Here is a 16,529-nt window from a genome sequence, read left to right on the forward strand (position 1 = left end):
ATTTTCCCCCGAAGCTCCCTATATATTTTAATTATTGAAGGCAAAGAAAGTATATCAAACCAGGCAAATGATATGACATTATGTCCTCAATTGAATTAGAAAAAAATTTAAAGAATGCATATGTAAATCTTCCTGAATGGAAAGATTAAAATAAATCGTTATAGTCTAATTAAATTATCCCATATAAATTTAATTTGCAGCATTCTCTGTGGAAATTTGTAGAGTTATGAAAACACTTAGCCGAATAGTTCTGTTATGCTAAAGACCTCACATCCTTGCCACCTGTCATCTTCCAGGATCTTGTACAGGCAGGCATAAGGAAGACTGTGAAAACAGTTACTGAATTCCCTTAAGTTTCTCAAGGGAAAATCTAGTTATCTTTATATTGGTCATGAGAATGTATCCTTATTAACAAAACAGACACATTTCCACAAAGTTATGTCTCCCCTTTAATGCCATGTTTTCAGTTTGTAGGACCTGCCCCATTTCTGCACGTTGATACCTTGTTTGCCTTCTTTATGGCTGCCCACAGCACAAAGCATCTCTGACTTTTCCTTTTAGTTTTACTGGCACTGCCCTCTTTGGTGAACAAAAGCACTATTCTATTATTTGTGTGTTTCTCCTAGTGAACACCTTAAAGAAAGAAGTCATCTAGTAGTTTGAGGAGAGAGGAAGTGAACTTGTACTGCGACCAGAAAAACCTTTTTTTGTTTGTTTTGGTCAACAGTCAATAGTTTTCTCTATAAATACAAGTTCTTTATTTGTAAAATGAAAGCATCAAGACTCAGAAATGATCTTTTAACAACAAAAAGCATACACAAATGCTGTTAATTTTGACTTACCAAGACTTTTTGTTCCATTACTGCATCGATCTTAACAGCTGTAGGTACTTAAATTCTCTTGCTGGGACTCTGGCACCTGACATTATGCGCAAGAGAGAGGTAGGGACAATTATTACCAATTTTTTACAGCTCCTAGGAAGCCACTCAGGAGGATGGTAGATATTGTTCCTCTTTCTACACTACCTAACACTCACCAATTGCGCAACGCCCATAAAATAATATAGCAATACTCATTAGAAAAACAGAGGGTTTTTTTGTTGTTGTTGTTTTGTTTTTTAAATATATAAAAGCAAAGGGAGAAAACAAATCCTAAGTAAAAGAAGCAAAAGGGATAAAGCTGAGCTAGTCTTTTTCCAAACTAAGGGTATCTCAAATGAAATGTAATGAAAGGTCTTCGTGGAATTGATTGGGTGTGTGTGAGCATTTGTGGCACCTGTGCCTGTGGGGGGTCGCACCAGCAGCCAAATGGTACTACTGGCAGGTAATTACAGAGCACTTAACTGCATTCAGCCATGGTTTGTTTCACTGATAATTTGCACTTTCATTGTTCAAGAGGCTGTGGACACTGTAGAAGCGGAGGTTCAAGTACCTGCAGCTGCTGAAATAAATGACTGTAGTAACTATTTCTAAAAAGTTTCCAGTAGGAATGCTGTTTGAGAGGAAAGTTTTACAGAATAACAGTTAAAATATTCTACTTCTTGTTCCAAACTATGAACTTTATAAACTAATAGTAGATCATTCTTTATTCCTCTCTTCATTTGCCCAGGGTGGCTGAGTGTCTTTTTCACCCCCACCCAGTGAGCCAATCCTGTTTGCATGCTGTTATAATCTCAGCATGGAAAAAGCTACTTCAATATTCTGCACACTTGTATAGACTACACTGCTATCTTTTTTAAGGTTGTGATAGATAGCATATCCAGAAATTTAAAAGGCCGCTAACCTGTTTATATGAAAGAACAAGATTGTTGACACAGGACAAAAATCTCTCTAAATCTGAACACCGGGTTTCATTTTCAGTTTCTCCTGACCAAAGCCCTTAATTTAAATTTAAATTCGTTATTTATTTGTGTGCCCATATGGTAATATTTTGTGTTATGGTACCTTGATACTTGTTAATTTGTTACTGTATTGAACCTTTCTCACGGCTGTGGGCATTGGAGTCAGGGGAGGAGCTACTGCCCACTGGAGACTGCCTGCCTGCCTGCCTGCCCTCCTGTCTGCCTGCCTGTGGTATCTTTTCTCGTTGACTGAATTGCTGTCCCAGAGACCCCTATCTGCTATTGTTCTTACTCCCATGAACGCTCCTTCTCACATATCCCTGCTCCCCAGATTTCTACTCCCAACCCTCTTGTGCAATGTCAAGCCAGCATGGAATGCTGAAGATTTTTTTCCCTTGTAAAAATGCATCAAATACTAAATTAGACTAGTTTCAAAAACAATGAAAGCTGAGGTATGACTGCGTTCCACTTGAAACAGAGTTTCATAAGATAAAGAGAAGGCAAAGCACCACTCAGGATGCTTTTTTTCACTAGGCATGAAAGTTTATCAGCTATTTCCTTGGCCAATATTTATTAGTGTTTATGTTATCTTCTTCCTCTTTTTCTTTTTTCATTAGTGATTGAGTAATGGTTTACAAGGCTGTAAGATTGCAGGGATATTGTTCCTCACTATACCCATCTTCTAAGTTTTGTGACCTGACCCCCCACCCCAAATAATAGCCATTATAATTTTTAGTCTTAGAAATAGTTTGCTCATTTTTTTTTGCAAGTTCCCATTTCAGTGTTGTTGATATTAGGGTTTTGTAGTTCTGGGTTGACTTTTGTTAGATAGGAAAAAGAAGGGGGGAGGGAGAGAGAGAGAAGGGGAAGGGGAAGGGGAAGGGAAGCACATAGGGGAGTAAGAAGGAGGAGGAAAAGGAGGGAGGGGATAGAAGAGAGGAAGAGGAAAGGAGATAGGTTGCTAGACTATAGATGATATGTTGTTTTCGATGGGTTATGTTGTTTTCGCTGGGCTGGCTTCACGGGCGGGTAACAGACGACCAGGGACTCATGGTTGAGCTGTAGGCAGTATCTCTTTATTCATGCAGGACGCAGCGCAATCTAAGCGGAGCTGAGCTAAACTAAAGGTACTGTAAAACTCACAATGCTGTCTTTATATATACTTGCCAAGTAGGGTGGAAACAGGATGTGACATAGAGAGGGTGGAGAGAAAAGTGACTGGTGAAAATCAGAGTGTGACAAAGAGGGGGCAGATTAGGCGAGAATCCTATCACTGAACCACAAATGCCCTGGAGGGAGGGTGGAACTTGTTAACAGTGGTTATGTAAATAGAATGAAGTGGTTATGTAAATAGAATAGTGTTAAGCAGGGGGGATTTAAACCAAATGAAACAGAAGGAGTCTCATGCATACCAACAATGATAGAGATAGATGATAGGTAAGGTAGGTACTGTGGATAGAACGAGCAATAAGAAAGGAAATAAAGTAAAACGTTACCTGTAGCTAAATCAATCTAAAACATGTGCTATTTTCACTTTCGCACAACAGTGTTGCAATAGTTACTTTCCAGATTTATTTCTAAATAAAAAGTTTGAAAACAATCATGCAGTTTAAACATGCACAACCTCTGCATCTATTCCCTTTTCCCCATACATACTGAGCTGTCGGCATATCAAATCACTTGCAATTTCCTCAGATAAATATCTTTACCCTCTAGCCTTCCTGAGGAGCTATAGCATACTGTTCAAAACATCACAAAATCCATCTTCCCAGAAAAAACAGAAACTTCTCCAGGGAAGTCAAATATTTTCTTTGCTATGAAAAATTATATATATATATATATATATATATTACCATTCTTCATTTGAATATAAGACCCAAAGTGAGATTATACATTTCTCAATGTCTCATTTCTTAAATTTTTATTTATTTATCAGAGAGAGAGGAAGACCAGTGCACCATTCTACCGTGTGCAGTGTGGGGGATCAAACTTGAGACCTCGTGCTTGCAAATCCTCTGCTCGACTGCTCTACTGCCATGCCTCAGTTGATTGATATTATGGATGTGACAGCACCTATTGTCATAGACAACAACTATAGGAAAATATTTCTGAGAATCACAGTGCTTAATTCCCATAAAGTACTTAAAACTGCCTGAGAAGTCGCAGATGCTCACAATGTTAATTACAGCACTGATGTGGTAGTGACAAGCTATGTGGTATTAAAACCATGTTAAAATAATTACAGTGGCAGGCCTCATGCTACATACTATAGTGAATACAAATGAAACTCATTATTTCCTTGAGAATTAATGGATGATCACAAAGGCCAGTATGTAATATTGTAGAAAAAAATAGTAATGAATATCTCGACCACAGGTAGCAAGGTAGAGAAGAGAAAAATGATTCTGAGAAGTCTTCATGCCAGGGCCCTAACAGTGGCTCACCTGGTTAAGCCACATAGTATTTAAGCTCAAGGATATATGCAAGAATCTGCCTCAGGCCTCCAGCTCCACACCTGCAGGGAGGAAGCCTCACAGGTGCTGAAGCAGGTCTGCAGGTGTCTATCTGTCTCTCTCCCACTCTATCTCCCCCTCCTCTCTCAATTTCTCCCTGTCCTATCCAATAAAATAGAAAAAAAACAAAAAAAGGTTGCCAGGAGCAGTGGATTCATGGTGGCAGCACAGAGCACCAGCAATAACCCTGGAGGTAAAACCAAAACAAAGAAAGTCTTCATTCCTGTAGAAATAGATCTATATCTGCATTCATCACTTCAAGAAGGAAGGGATCAAATCCTATGTGTCCTCATGATCTCAGAAGCCTCATAGTCATGTTGGACGGTATTTCTTGTGATATGGTATTGCTTTGCAATTAACATTCTCTCCATAAAGCAATATGAATCAATCTCTGATGGGGTTCAACTAATTTCATCTTATGTGCATGGTAAACTTTAGTCAGTGTCTGGTTGTTGTTACAGAATTAGTTCTCAATATCATCTGTAGGTCCTTAAAACAGTGACTAAGCAAAGCAATGCATAATAAAAATAGGTGCCCAACCAATGTTTCTATTAACTGCTCAGTGATGTTAAATGAGGATTAACTGTATAAACGATTCAGATAAAAGTTGATGCTAATCACTAGGGAAAGATGGAAACAGGCTGGGGGTGTGGATTGACCTGCCAATGCTCATGCACAGTAGCGAAGCAATTACAGAAACCAGACCTTCAACCTCCTGCATCTCAAAAAGAACTTTGGTCCAAACTCCCCGCAAGAGAAATGTTATTGGAAGATGACTAAAAGGCTCTGAACTCCATTTTCAAGACCTGGAGAGAGAAGGGGGTGGGGGGAAGAAAGGACACTCAAAAGTAGTAGGTGTGACTTAATAAGTAAATAAGAGAAGGGTGGTCTGGGAGGTGGCACAGAGGATAATGTGTTGGACTTTTAAGCATGAGGTCCTGAGTTCAAACCCTAGCAGCACATGTACCCGAGGGATGTCAGGTTCTCTCTCTATCCCCCTCATTAATAAAGAAATATTTTTTAAAAAAGTAAGAGAAGGCAGGACCATAGAAAAATGGGTAAATACACACACACACACACACACACACACACACACACACACACACACACACAGTTATAGAAATATTTATCAACCTATATCTGTTATCTTGGGAGTACTAACGCAGTTTCCAATGGAGGGAGTGGGGACACAGAACTCCACTGGTGGGAAATGTGTAGAATTATATCCCTACTACCTTATAATTTTGTAAATCAATATTAAATCACTAATAAAAATAAATTTAAAAAAGCTGATGGTAAGTACATACTCAAAAATTATAGTTACATGTTATCTTCCTCAGATGTTATATAGCTTTTTATAGCATAAGATACTAAGTGATATAATCCTGGCATAGACTCAGATATAAAGAGTAGTTGAGAGGGAGAAGGAAGAAGGGGAGAGAGAGATACCTGCAGCCCTGCTTCACCACTTGTGGAGCTTCCCCCCTGCAGGTAGGGACTGGGGGCTTGAACCTGGGTCCTTGTAAATGGTAATGTGTGTGCTCAACCAGGTGCACCACCACTTGGCCCCACCCATACACATATTTCATCAAAGAAGTTAAGTGATTTTGTATATCAACTTGAACAATAAATAAATACAAGAACACAACTGCATTGCCTATTAATAATATTTTATTTCAAAGTACACAATCAAATAACTTGCAGTGATAACACAGAAAGTCATAAAGCAACAAAAGCTGCCCTGCAGGAAGGATTTTTCTTGTAAGTAGGAAGGAGTGGGAAGCTTGTGCTTAAAATGTGTGCAGTTCATAGCACAGTAGGGACTTGGGAGATCAACTGAATCTATAAACCGGAGGGAATGAGCACAACTTTAAAGTTGTTCTAAAGTTGGTGGGGTGGTAAAGAAATGACAGACATCAGAACATCATTCCACTTGGCTCACGTTAAAATAAAAAAAAAAAAAAGCCAAGAATAAAAGAATACTACCTCAGAGGTATCTATCATCTGCTGCATACTCTAAAACACAAAACTACAAACTAGTGGCCTTTAAAGGAATACTGATTTTAAAGTCTTCCGTCACACTTCTCAAACTCAGTACTGGGGGGGGGGGGTGTTAATAATCCTGGATGAACCAGATAAGTGAAAATTAATATAAAAATTACAATTCACAGGACAGAGGGGGCTCACAGATCAAATCCACACTTCATTTAAACCATTTTAACAATATTTTGCTTTGTTAAGGTGTCCTGAGTATAGGAGACACTATTTTAAAAATAGAGGCAATAGTGTCTTTCCAGAATATATAGACAGAATTCAGAAGACAGGGCAGCAACTTCATCTACCTTGATCGTAATTGATAATCAGCACCATAAAATGTTAGCTGCAAATAAGCACTTAGGTAAGCTTAATCCTCGAATAGTAAGGCATTAGTAAATGTATGATGTCTCACGATATAAAGTCACTTAGGAATTATTCTAAGTTATTTTTTTCTTAAAAGTGACAGACTTATGAAAGAAAAGACTATTGTGGCATCACTAAGTAAACTGAAATAAAGTTTAATGTCAATATTCATCTCAGGGAAAGAAAGTTGGGAAGCAGTTCCTTTCGACAAAAAAAAACAAAAAACAAAAAAAACAATATGGGTTAGATTGATTTAAGAGCAAAGAGAAAGTATCTTTTTCTCTATGCTCCTTTCCCAGCACTGTACTGCCTGTAATGGAAAAGACTCTTGGAGTCCACATGGCGAGATTTCTGCACAGCTTCGGCAAAAAGTTTGGTCACCTGAAAATAAAAGAGTAGGGACATTAGCAACTCACATGTTATGACAATGGGTGCTTAATGAAGCAGGAGTAAAAAGTCACACTTTTCTGCTCCCAGTTTTCAAAGGGGCATGGGAAAAAGACACACTAATTTTTCTTTGGGGACTTGACAATTTTTATCATTTGATATGGAAAAGGAGACTTTATTCCTTGGATCTCACCCTGAATAAACTTATCCACCTTCTTCCCTTATCATAGGGTTGAAAAGTGGCTCAGGGGAAAGAAAAAAAAAGATAGGCAGAAAGTTAATGGAACAGATTTCTGCCTATCTTTTTTTTTAATGGTAAAATGGGTCAAACGGTATCCACAGGAATCTGCACTTACATCATGTGAACGTTTTCTGTAAAAGGTGTGCTTATTTATACTGGATCTGGATCTTTGATCAATGAAAAAGTTGCTTTCATATGGTGGCTTTCATTTAAAAACAATTGCATAGAAGTGTATCCTTATTCCATGTCACGCTACACATTTTATTTAAAAGATAATTATATAGTTAATAATAGAGTCATGGCTCTTCAGGTTGTTTGTTTGTTTGTTTGTTTGTTTTTAGTGCTCTCCATTGCTTGATTACCAACGGTTCCAGTTAGACCATGGCCTACTATGATTGTATCTTTATTTGAGATTCTAACCAGAAATTTTTTTTTCCCCACAGAGCCCTTCTATCCAGAAATTGTTTTTCTACTCTGAGCATTTTAAAAATGGGTGAAAAGAAATATGCATACATTAAAGAACAAACACACTTAAGAGAATCATCAAAATAAAGTTCTCATGCAGCCTATACTTAAAGAACATACCTGGAAATTAGTGAGGAGAGCAATTCCACTGTCAACAGCTATCCTCCGAATCACATAATTGTCATGAACAAACTTGGTGTTGTTATTGGGGAGGTTGATCACCATGTCAATACTGCCATCTCTAATCAATCTATAAGAATAAACAAAACAAATCCAGTTTGTATGCTTTATAATTAGTTTGAAAATACTAATGCAAATTAGCATTAGTTATTAAGCCAATGCTTCACTGAGTCGACTGCCACCAGCCTTCCTATATTCCTAAGTGAAAGCTTAGATTTCATAAAAGAAGGTTATAGGTGTGCATGTGGGTGTGCGTGTGCGTTTCTTTAAAATGCTATCTGTCCATAAAATGCTATCTGTCCATAGGAAGAATTCGAAATCTGATACAAATTACTTATTTCACTAAGAAATGATTCTTTTCAACATTAAAGACCATTCCATACCTCCCCCACAGCAACTCCAGCAATGATTTTCTTCACTCTTTGTTTACCAATTCCTCTTTGCTGAGAGTATGAGAATGCAGTATCACCTAATTTTGAATTATGTCTTTAAACACTCTGTTGCTGGACTAAAAACACTATTAAACATTTAAATGTCAAAAGCATGAATGAGTGCTAATTACTGTTTTACAGAGCCCCAAGCAAGGAGTTTATAATATTTTGGGGGAGTCTACTAAAGTCTGCATGATTTATCTGTATTTTAATTTGCTAGAGATATTTAATCTGCCTTCTTAAAAAGTCCTGACAAATAATGTATGCTACAGAATGTGATATGACTTATTTGTTCATTGGGCTATAATTATAAAAAAGCAACTTAGAATACTCTTCTATGCACTTACACCACATAATTCTGAAAGTGCAGATGCAATAGCAACACACACACACAGACACACACACACACTCATTGTTTTGAAATAATCTTTCAAAAATCTTATCACATAGCCTAAGGAATAATAAGAAACCCGATAAAAGAATAGCAGATCAGCAAACCAATGGATGGCATTCTCATCACACTCACCAGGCTTTCTTGGATGAGCAAGTAAACAATAAGTTCACTCACTGAAATGCAACCAGTCTTACAGTTGGTATTCACAAATGCACAATGTACTGGGTTTTCAAAAAAATACATCATGACTTTACTGACAGCCCAGTATATGAAATAACAAAACACTGTATTAATCCTTCATGTCCTTGCTGAAATTTGGTGTCCATAGAGGTAAGCATCCTTACTGGGTAATTTTTTAAATATACTACATAATACCATGGTTATGGCATCATGCATTCCATAGTGAAATTCATGAGGGTGAAGCTTTAGTACCATTTGCTAAGTTATTCATCTTAAATGTGTAAACTCTGCTTGCAATGTAGTGACTACCATTTTCTAGTTCCCACAATTAATCCTCTATCAATTTCATTATGCCTATAAACAATCACAGACTCTTCTTACTTTCTGATAGAAGAGAGGCTGGGATTTTGTCCTTCCTGTGATGGCCATGCCACTGGGGTGGCAGGGACATTGTTGGCATTGAGCCAGTCTGACGTGGCTTCTGTGGCAAAGAGCTGCATTGAAATAGAAAAAAAAAAAAACTGGTTACTGTACTGCATCACAAGGAAAGGTTCATGGAGAAGTCTACTGTGATAGGTATCATTTGAAACATACAGTGAAAAGACACTGATTAGTATAATAAATAAGATGATAAGTAAGTAGAGACAGACTCAGAACTCAAAAGCATGGGTGGAGAAGCAGGTCTGCAGGTGTCTGTCTTTCTCTCCCCACTCTGTCTTCCCGCCTCTCTTGATTTCTTTCTGTCCTATCCAACAATAATAATAATAAACACAACAAGGGCAACAAAATGGGGAAAAATGGTGACCAGGAGCAGTGGATTCGTAGTGCACCAAGTCCCAGCAATAACACTGGAGGAAATATATATATATATTCCCCCCCACTGGGATCAGGTGGGGGGAATACCTTCAAGAACAGTGAATCAGTGCTGCAGGTGTCTCTCACCCTATTTGCCACTCCCCTCTAAATTTTGCTGCATTTATCAAAGAAATAAATCAATTAAAATATATAAATATAATATTTTAACAAAAAATTAGGAACATCAATCATCAATCAATCTACTTTTGTAGAGGTGGCAGAGACAGAATTACTTGTGACTAATAATTCATTATCAGGTTGATAAAGACCATTGTCTTTGGAGTACTTAGCTTTGGGAATACTTAGATTTACTGAAAGTTTTTATATGGAGGCATTCATTGCAAAGAAGTTTCACCCATGCTTACATAACTTTACAGGAAAAGAAGAAAAGTTAATCAAATACATTGACATTTTGTCCCACTTCTGAGTAAGTAAATTTTCCTGAGTTTCTAGCTGATAACTTCTACTGAATTTGTTGTGGTTTTTTTAAAACTTACAACTAGTTTTTCTAATATTTTAACATATTGAAGTTTAAATTACAGGGTAAATCATACTTTTCATGTTGAAAGAAAATATTTTGGGCTATCTCCTAATATCCATCAGCATTCTCTTTTCTAGATATATTGCAATACTGTCAAAAAACAATTTTTTAAATTTCTATCTCATACCTTGAAACCTTCATTGTGCAATTGTTCAGCCACACCAAGGAATCTTGGGCGAAATGATTGCTGAAATTTAAAAAATAATAATAAAAGTAATTTTATAAATGTACACAGTCAGTCATAAGCAATATGATTAAGGTCCACTAAGCACCAATTTCAGTTTTTGATATGATATTTAACAAAAAAAGTAATATTGTATGTTGTCAGATACTCTATATCCAGTAAATCCTTTCTGATTTTCCAGCATAAATAAAATTTCACCCACATTACCTTAATTTTTACCTTACATTCACATTTATGCATTCATTATTTAATCCACTTGGTCTCTGCATAGACCCTTTTGTTGGTCACAGTAAATTTAAAGACAGTGGGATTAGGAGCTCAACACCAAGTCAGAATTGCAGTGTTTTACCTAGTCTCTAGTGGCTGAGTTTTTTGTAGTTCCCTTCAATAACATATCTCTCTATAAGATGTCAAATAATTTAGAACTCCATTTTACGTTTACTCTAAAGTAATAAATGATGGTAGCACAAAGAATAGGATCCAGAGTCACCAAAATGTGTTCCAAATTCTGGCATCTTAGCAATCATTATCAGTGTATGCTTAGAATGTTCATGACTTCTCATCACCATTTCTTCATATTTAAAACAAGAATGCTATTTACTTACTTTGGGAGGGGGTCCACAATGAACTGACTCTGAGCAATGTAAGCTCTCTCTGATAGACTTCTCCATCTGTTAAATGTGACTAGTAACTGCACCCATGTCACAGAGTTACTATTCAGTGATCTAGCTAAGTAAGTAGGACTTAAATTACTATATTCTTTTATTTAGTAATATTTCCAATTATTATACAAATAATTATTATTTGTTATACCCAGTAGTATGCCCAGGGTCTCATGCGTGTAGGACAACATGCTGAACAGAACCCCAGGAGTTTTTCATTCTATTTTAGAGAAAGAGAGAGTGGTAGAGAAATAGTGGAGACATAGCCCTGTTTCACTATACATGGAATTTAGCCAGTGCCATCTATGCTGCAGCCATGTGGCAAATGATTCAACCCTAGGACCTTGAATACACTCAACTGGATGAGCTAGCTCCTGGCCCCTAAAATAACTGTTTATATTCAGCCTCCCAAATGCTTCTCTGTATTTGTCTCTGAGCCCTAGTTTCCAATCTTGGGTTCCTCTATTGACTGCCACATTCAAGACAAATTAATTCCTTCTCACATGTATTTTATTCTCAGACAAGCTTTCCTAATGTTCTAGCTCACTGTTCAGATATTTTCTTAGACTCTCACAGTGATCTCCCTATAGTTCTAGCTAGACCCATCTGTTTTCCCGCTCTCTCCTCCCTGACACCTGCTTGTTGCCACTGGAGTTCCCCAACTCTAATGAGAATTCCTTCCTAGGACCAAAACCAGTATTTGAAAGAAATTGGTTGGGGTTAGAAAAAGAGAGTGAGTCGTATACCCAAAGATTAAACTCTGATCTTGACCTCATCAACATGAGGATCTGAGCTTAAACTGTAAAGGCGAAATCACACAGTTAAAAACATAGCTATTCTGCTTTAAATAAGAACATTCACAGCTATTTTCTCTTTAAAATTGCTTGTAAAGACATAGCATAATTTAAAATGTCCCAGCAAATACTTTGCATCCTACTTGGAGAACATATTCATCATTATTGAAATCAGATCATAGGAAGTATCCTAATTCAGAATTTCAGAGAAACAAAGGATTGTGATAGCAAAACACATCAAGATTCTTGCATTGTTTTGATATGTTCAGTCCACAATACCTCCTAATATTTACTTGCAGAGGATTTCTGAGAGCAGATCTAAATCCTCAGAAAAGACCCCAAAGACTATGTTCAAATATAATATTCTTTCAGAGGCTCGCCCGCTCAATCTCAGAACTGCATTTTTATGAGAAGAAACTACTGGCAAACTGAGAAGCTAAATGCAACTGGCTGAATCTCAGCGAGGGCTGGCTCAGGGACTATTCGTGACTATTTTCTATACACAAACTGTAACCATGCCAAGGATAACAGCTTTCCATTCCTTCTTTTAAAAAAATATTATTATCTTTATTTATTGGATAGAGGCAGCCAGAAATCAAGAGGGAAGGGGGAGATAGAGAAGGAAAGAGACAGAGAGACACCTGTATCCCTGCTTCACCACTCATAAAGCTTTCCTGACACGGGTGGAGAGCTGGGGTTCAAACCTGGGTCCTTGTGCACTGTAGGTGCATCACCACCCAGCCCAGAGCTTTCCTTTTTTTTTTTTTTTTTTTTGGTCTTTTTGGACCAAATAAAAAAAGAAAAATGGACTTTGATTCAAGAAGCTATGTCTACATGTAAAAAATAAGTATAAAACCAGAGAGTAACTTACATCACAGTGCCAGTAGGGCAGTTTCATGGAGTATCTGGCAGATTCTTTTATACACATTTGGTAAAATTAGGACAATCAATTATTCAAGTTTGATTCCACTTGGAACTGAGGAGCTGAACTGGCAACATTTTAGTTTTTCTTTATACTTAGTGTTCTTTTAAAGATAGGAAATACACATGAAACATCCGAAATAAACTTCAAGTTTTGTTAAATCCTCTTTAAAAAATTGAAGCATTACACTTTGATCTGCTAAATACATAATAAAAATAATTTAATCACATTAACCAGTCAAACAAACACTGATTCATCAATCATGTATTGAACTAACTACTCTCAATTTCTTAAATTTTCATCTAGCAAAAAATGATGAATAACATATGGTTGTGTTATAACATATTGCTGAACAAATTTTCTTTCTTCCTTCCTTCCTTCCTTCCTTTCTTTCTTTCTTTCTTTCTTTCTTTCTTTTCTTTCTGAGACATAGAAGCAGACAGAGAGTGAAAGATTCCTTCAATGCCATGTTGAGCCAGTTTCTAAAACACCATTTCACAAGTACAGTGGTTCTCAACATGTCACACCTTGTGCACCAACACTGCCTTGGAAATAATTTGAAATATGAAAATCTGAACACCACCCCAGACCTCTGGACCTAGAAACTCTAGGAATGGATTCCGGTAACATGTAGTTTTAAAAATCCTCCCAGTGGCTCTGATGTGTACATTTGAATTTAGGAGTAGGAGAGATTAGGGGATAGAAGATTCAACTGTCAGTCATTTTGCATTTTGAGATGAAGATGCATTAACCTTGGTCAAAGTCACAATGAAAATGATGAGGGAAGAGTACACAAATTTTATTTATTTATTTATTTATGCTTTACCATTTTATAGTAAAATAAGTCAGCAAGTCTTCTTAGACCTGCAGACACCAGTAAGAACCTCATTATGGAACTGTTTCAGTGCTGTCCCCCAAGTGGAAAAGATAAATATCTGACATGACAGTATTGGCAGTTCCCAGCCAGGGAACCACTCTGCCTTCTGGTCTGGGGTGTTGGCTTTCATAGCAACATTATAAACTTCTATCAAACATGTATTGAACACTTGTGACACATAAAACAGCCTCTCTACAAAAAAGAAATTACAGCTGTCAGATTGCATCTGAGTAGCCCTAGATTTAAAAGCTGATTGAAAATACCTGGATAAGAAACCATTTGTTATGAAAGGTGCAAAGTACGCATTGATTCATTTCCTGAAAAATGTTTATAAGGAAGCAAATCCTGTAAAAGTGAAATGTATATATCTTCCCTATAACCCTCCCACTACCGTTTTCACATTAATCTAACATCTGGCAGTAGAAAAAGAAGCCAAGTTGATATTGTGTGGTGCCTGTGAACTCTATGTGGATGACTGGAACAACAACTCTATGGTTGTTTCTAATGACTCCAAATTGAAGATAAAAGGTTATTCATGTCACTTGCAGTTGTCTTTTTCAAATAAAATGCTTGCTTTGTGTTTCTGAGCAGTGCTGAAGCGCAGATGTCAGGCTGGTGCTCACCACTCCACAAGCATCACTGAATAGCCCAATCAGAGGGGAAAAACAGTGAGTGCTCTTGATCTGCTCTAGAGTAAATCATTTATTGTCAAAGGGTGTTCCAGAAATTTTTCAAAACAAGGCAGATTGCCTATTCATAGCAACTAAAAGTAAATTTGATGGATTGAAAGGAAGCTGAAAATATTACATGAAAAAATCAAAGGGTATGTTGTTGCTGTATAATCACATATTCTTCTATGAGGCTCTGTGCCTTGGCATATGAAAAATCTCTCAGTAGAGATACAATGCAGTCAATAGTAGTTTGGATGGCAAAGATGCTTTAACAAATTCTAAATCTTGACTTTTTCCCCCCCTCAGTCCTAATTACACAGATTTTTTTTTTTAATTCCAGTTTTAGAAAGGCAAAAACCAGATGGTTTATATGTGTGAAAGAGTAGGTTGGGAACGAGATGACAAATAAAAAGTAAAAAAAAAAAAAAAAAAAAAAAAAACCTTTTTCAAAAAAAATCAAAAAAGAAAAAAAAAAGAATGAACTGCAATATATGCAATATATGCAAGCAGTGAAGCAGGTCTGCAGGTGTCTGTCTTTCTCTCCCCGTCTGTCTTCCTCTCTTCTCTCAATTTCTCTCTGTCCTATCCAACAACGATGACATCAACAACAACAATAACTACAATAATAAAACAACAAGGGCAACAAAAGGTAATAAATAAATAAATATTTAAGAAAATAAATAAGTTTCTTAATAAAAAACAAACATAAAAAATTAAGGAGACCTAACATCATTAGCCCCTCTGCTCATAAAACACCTGGATTAGGATGGAGACATAAAGAGAAAAGAAGACTCCTATCTCAAGCAAATAAGACACATACCTGACATTCTCTTCATTTAGACAAAGAAATGATAAAATAAACTACAACAAAGTTGAATAGCACTGTTCTTATGTAAGTGAATTGTACCCAGATCATAATTAGAAGAATGATGATATTAAGAAATCAAGATGTCAGTTCGAGTTCCTGGCTCCCCACCTGCAGGGGGGTCGCTTCACAAGTGGTGAAGCAGGTCTGCAGGTGTCTATCTTTCTCTCCCCCTCTGTTTTCCCCTCCTCTCTCCATCTCTCTGTCCTATCCAACAATGACGACATCAATAATTACAACAATAAAACAAGGGCAACAAAAGGAAATAAATAAATATAAAAAGGAATCAATATGCAATTTGGGTTTCTTTTTAATAATTCAATTATGTAACTCAACAAAATATTCAAGACTTTCCATTTTATGTACTGGCCATAACCCCCATGTAAAAATCAGTAGTAATATTTTATGCCCTTATAAATTGTGACCTATATAATCAACTAGTTTACAGAATCCTACTTGGCAATTGGCACCTTTCTGAAATAAAATGACTTAAAAAATACATGTCCTGAAATATGGAATTCTACATAATTTATTTATAGCTGTTTTGAATTACAGGCAAAAAAAATAAGTTTAAGTTATATTTGGTCCCTCTGAGAAGGTACCCAAGTGAATTTTATAGCTAGTAAGTCTTGAGTTAGTAAGACTTTTGTTCTGAAAAACATGTAAAGCTATCCATTTTTGAAAGTAATCACCATAAGTTCAAATCTTATGTATAGTAGTGAGGATACTAAGCATTAACTGTTGGTGATGGAAGCTTTTTCTTGCTTCTCATAAAGTCAGAAATGTATCCATATCTATTTCATCTTTAGAAGTATAGAGTCCTGGGGTCAGGCAGTAGCGAAGCAGGTTAAGCGCACAGGACACGAAGCACAAGAACCGGCATAAGGACCTGGGTTCGTGCCCCCGGCTCCCCACCAGCAGAGTGGTCCCCCTCTCTGTCTTCCCCTCCCCTCTCAATTTCTCTCTGTCTAATCCAATAACAACGATATCAATAACAACAATAACAATAATAATAACCACAACGATAAAACAACAAAAAGGGAGAGAAACAGTCTCAAGGAGCAGTGGATTTGTGGTACAGGCACCAAGCCCCAGTAATAACCCTGGAGGCAAAAAAAAAAAAAAAA

At 36.8% G+C, this 16,529-nt stretch overlaps 1 protein-coding gene across 1 annotated transcript in view; it reads right to left on the reverse strand.

Annotated features, from left to right (window-relative positions):
* Nucleotides 1–6,013: 6,013 nt before the first annotated feature.
* CPS1 (carbamoyl-phosphate synthase 1) overlaps nucleotides 6,014–16,529 on the reverse strand; it is a 76,973-nt gene continuing 66,457 nt past the window's right edge. Inside the window, exons 22-25 of the mRNA XM_060193971.1 lie at nucleotides 10,555–10,614; nucleotides 9,413–9,525; nucleotides 7,967–8,096; nucleotides 6,014–7,134 (exon numbers count right to left, since the gene is read on the reverse strand). Coding sequence (XP_060049954.1) covers nucleotides 7,036–7,134; nucleotides 7,967–8,096; nucleotides 9,413–9,525; nucleotides 10,555–10,614 — 402 coding nt within the window. The 3' untranslated portion in view covers nucleotides 6,014–7,035. The remainder of the gene's footprint in view (nucleotides 7,135–7,966; nucleotides 8,097–9,412; nucleotides 9,526–10,554; nucleotides 10,615–16,529) is intronic.

The sequence above is a fragment of the Erinaceus europaeus genome, chromosome 7 (genome assembly GCF_950295315.1).
Source record: "Erinaceus europaeus chromosome 7, mEriEur2.1, whole genome shotgun sequence".
Classification (NCBI taxonomy): Eukaryota; Metazoa; Chordata; class Mammalia; order Eulipotyphla; family Erinaceidae; genus Erinaceus; species Erinaceus europaeus.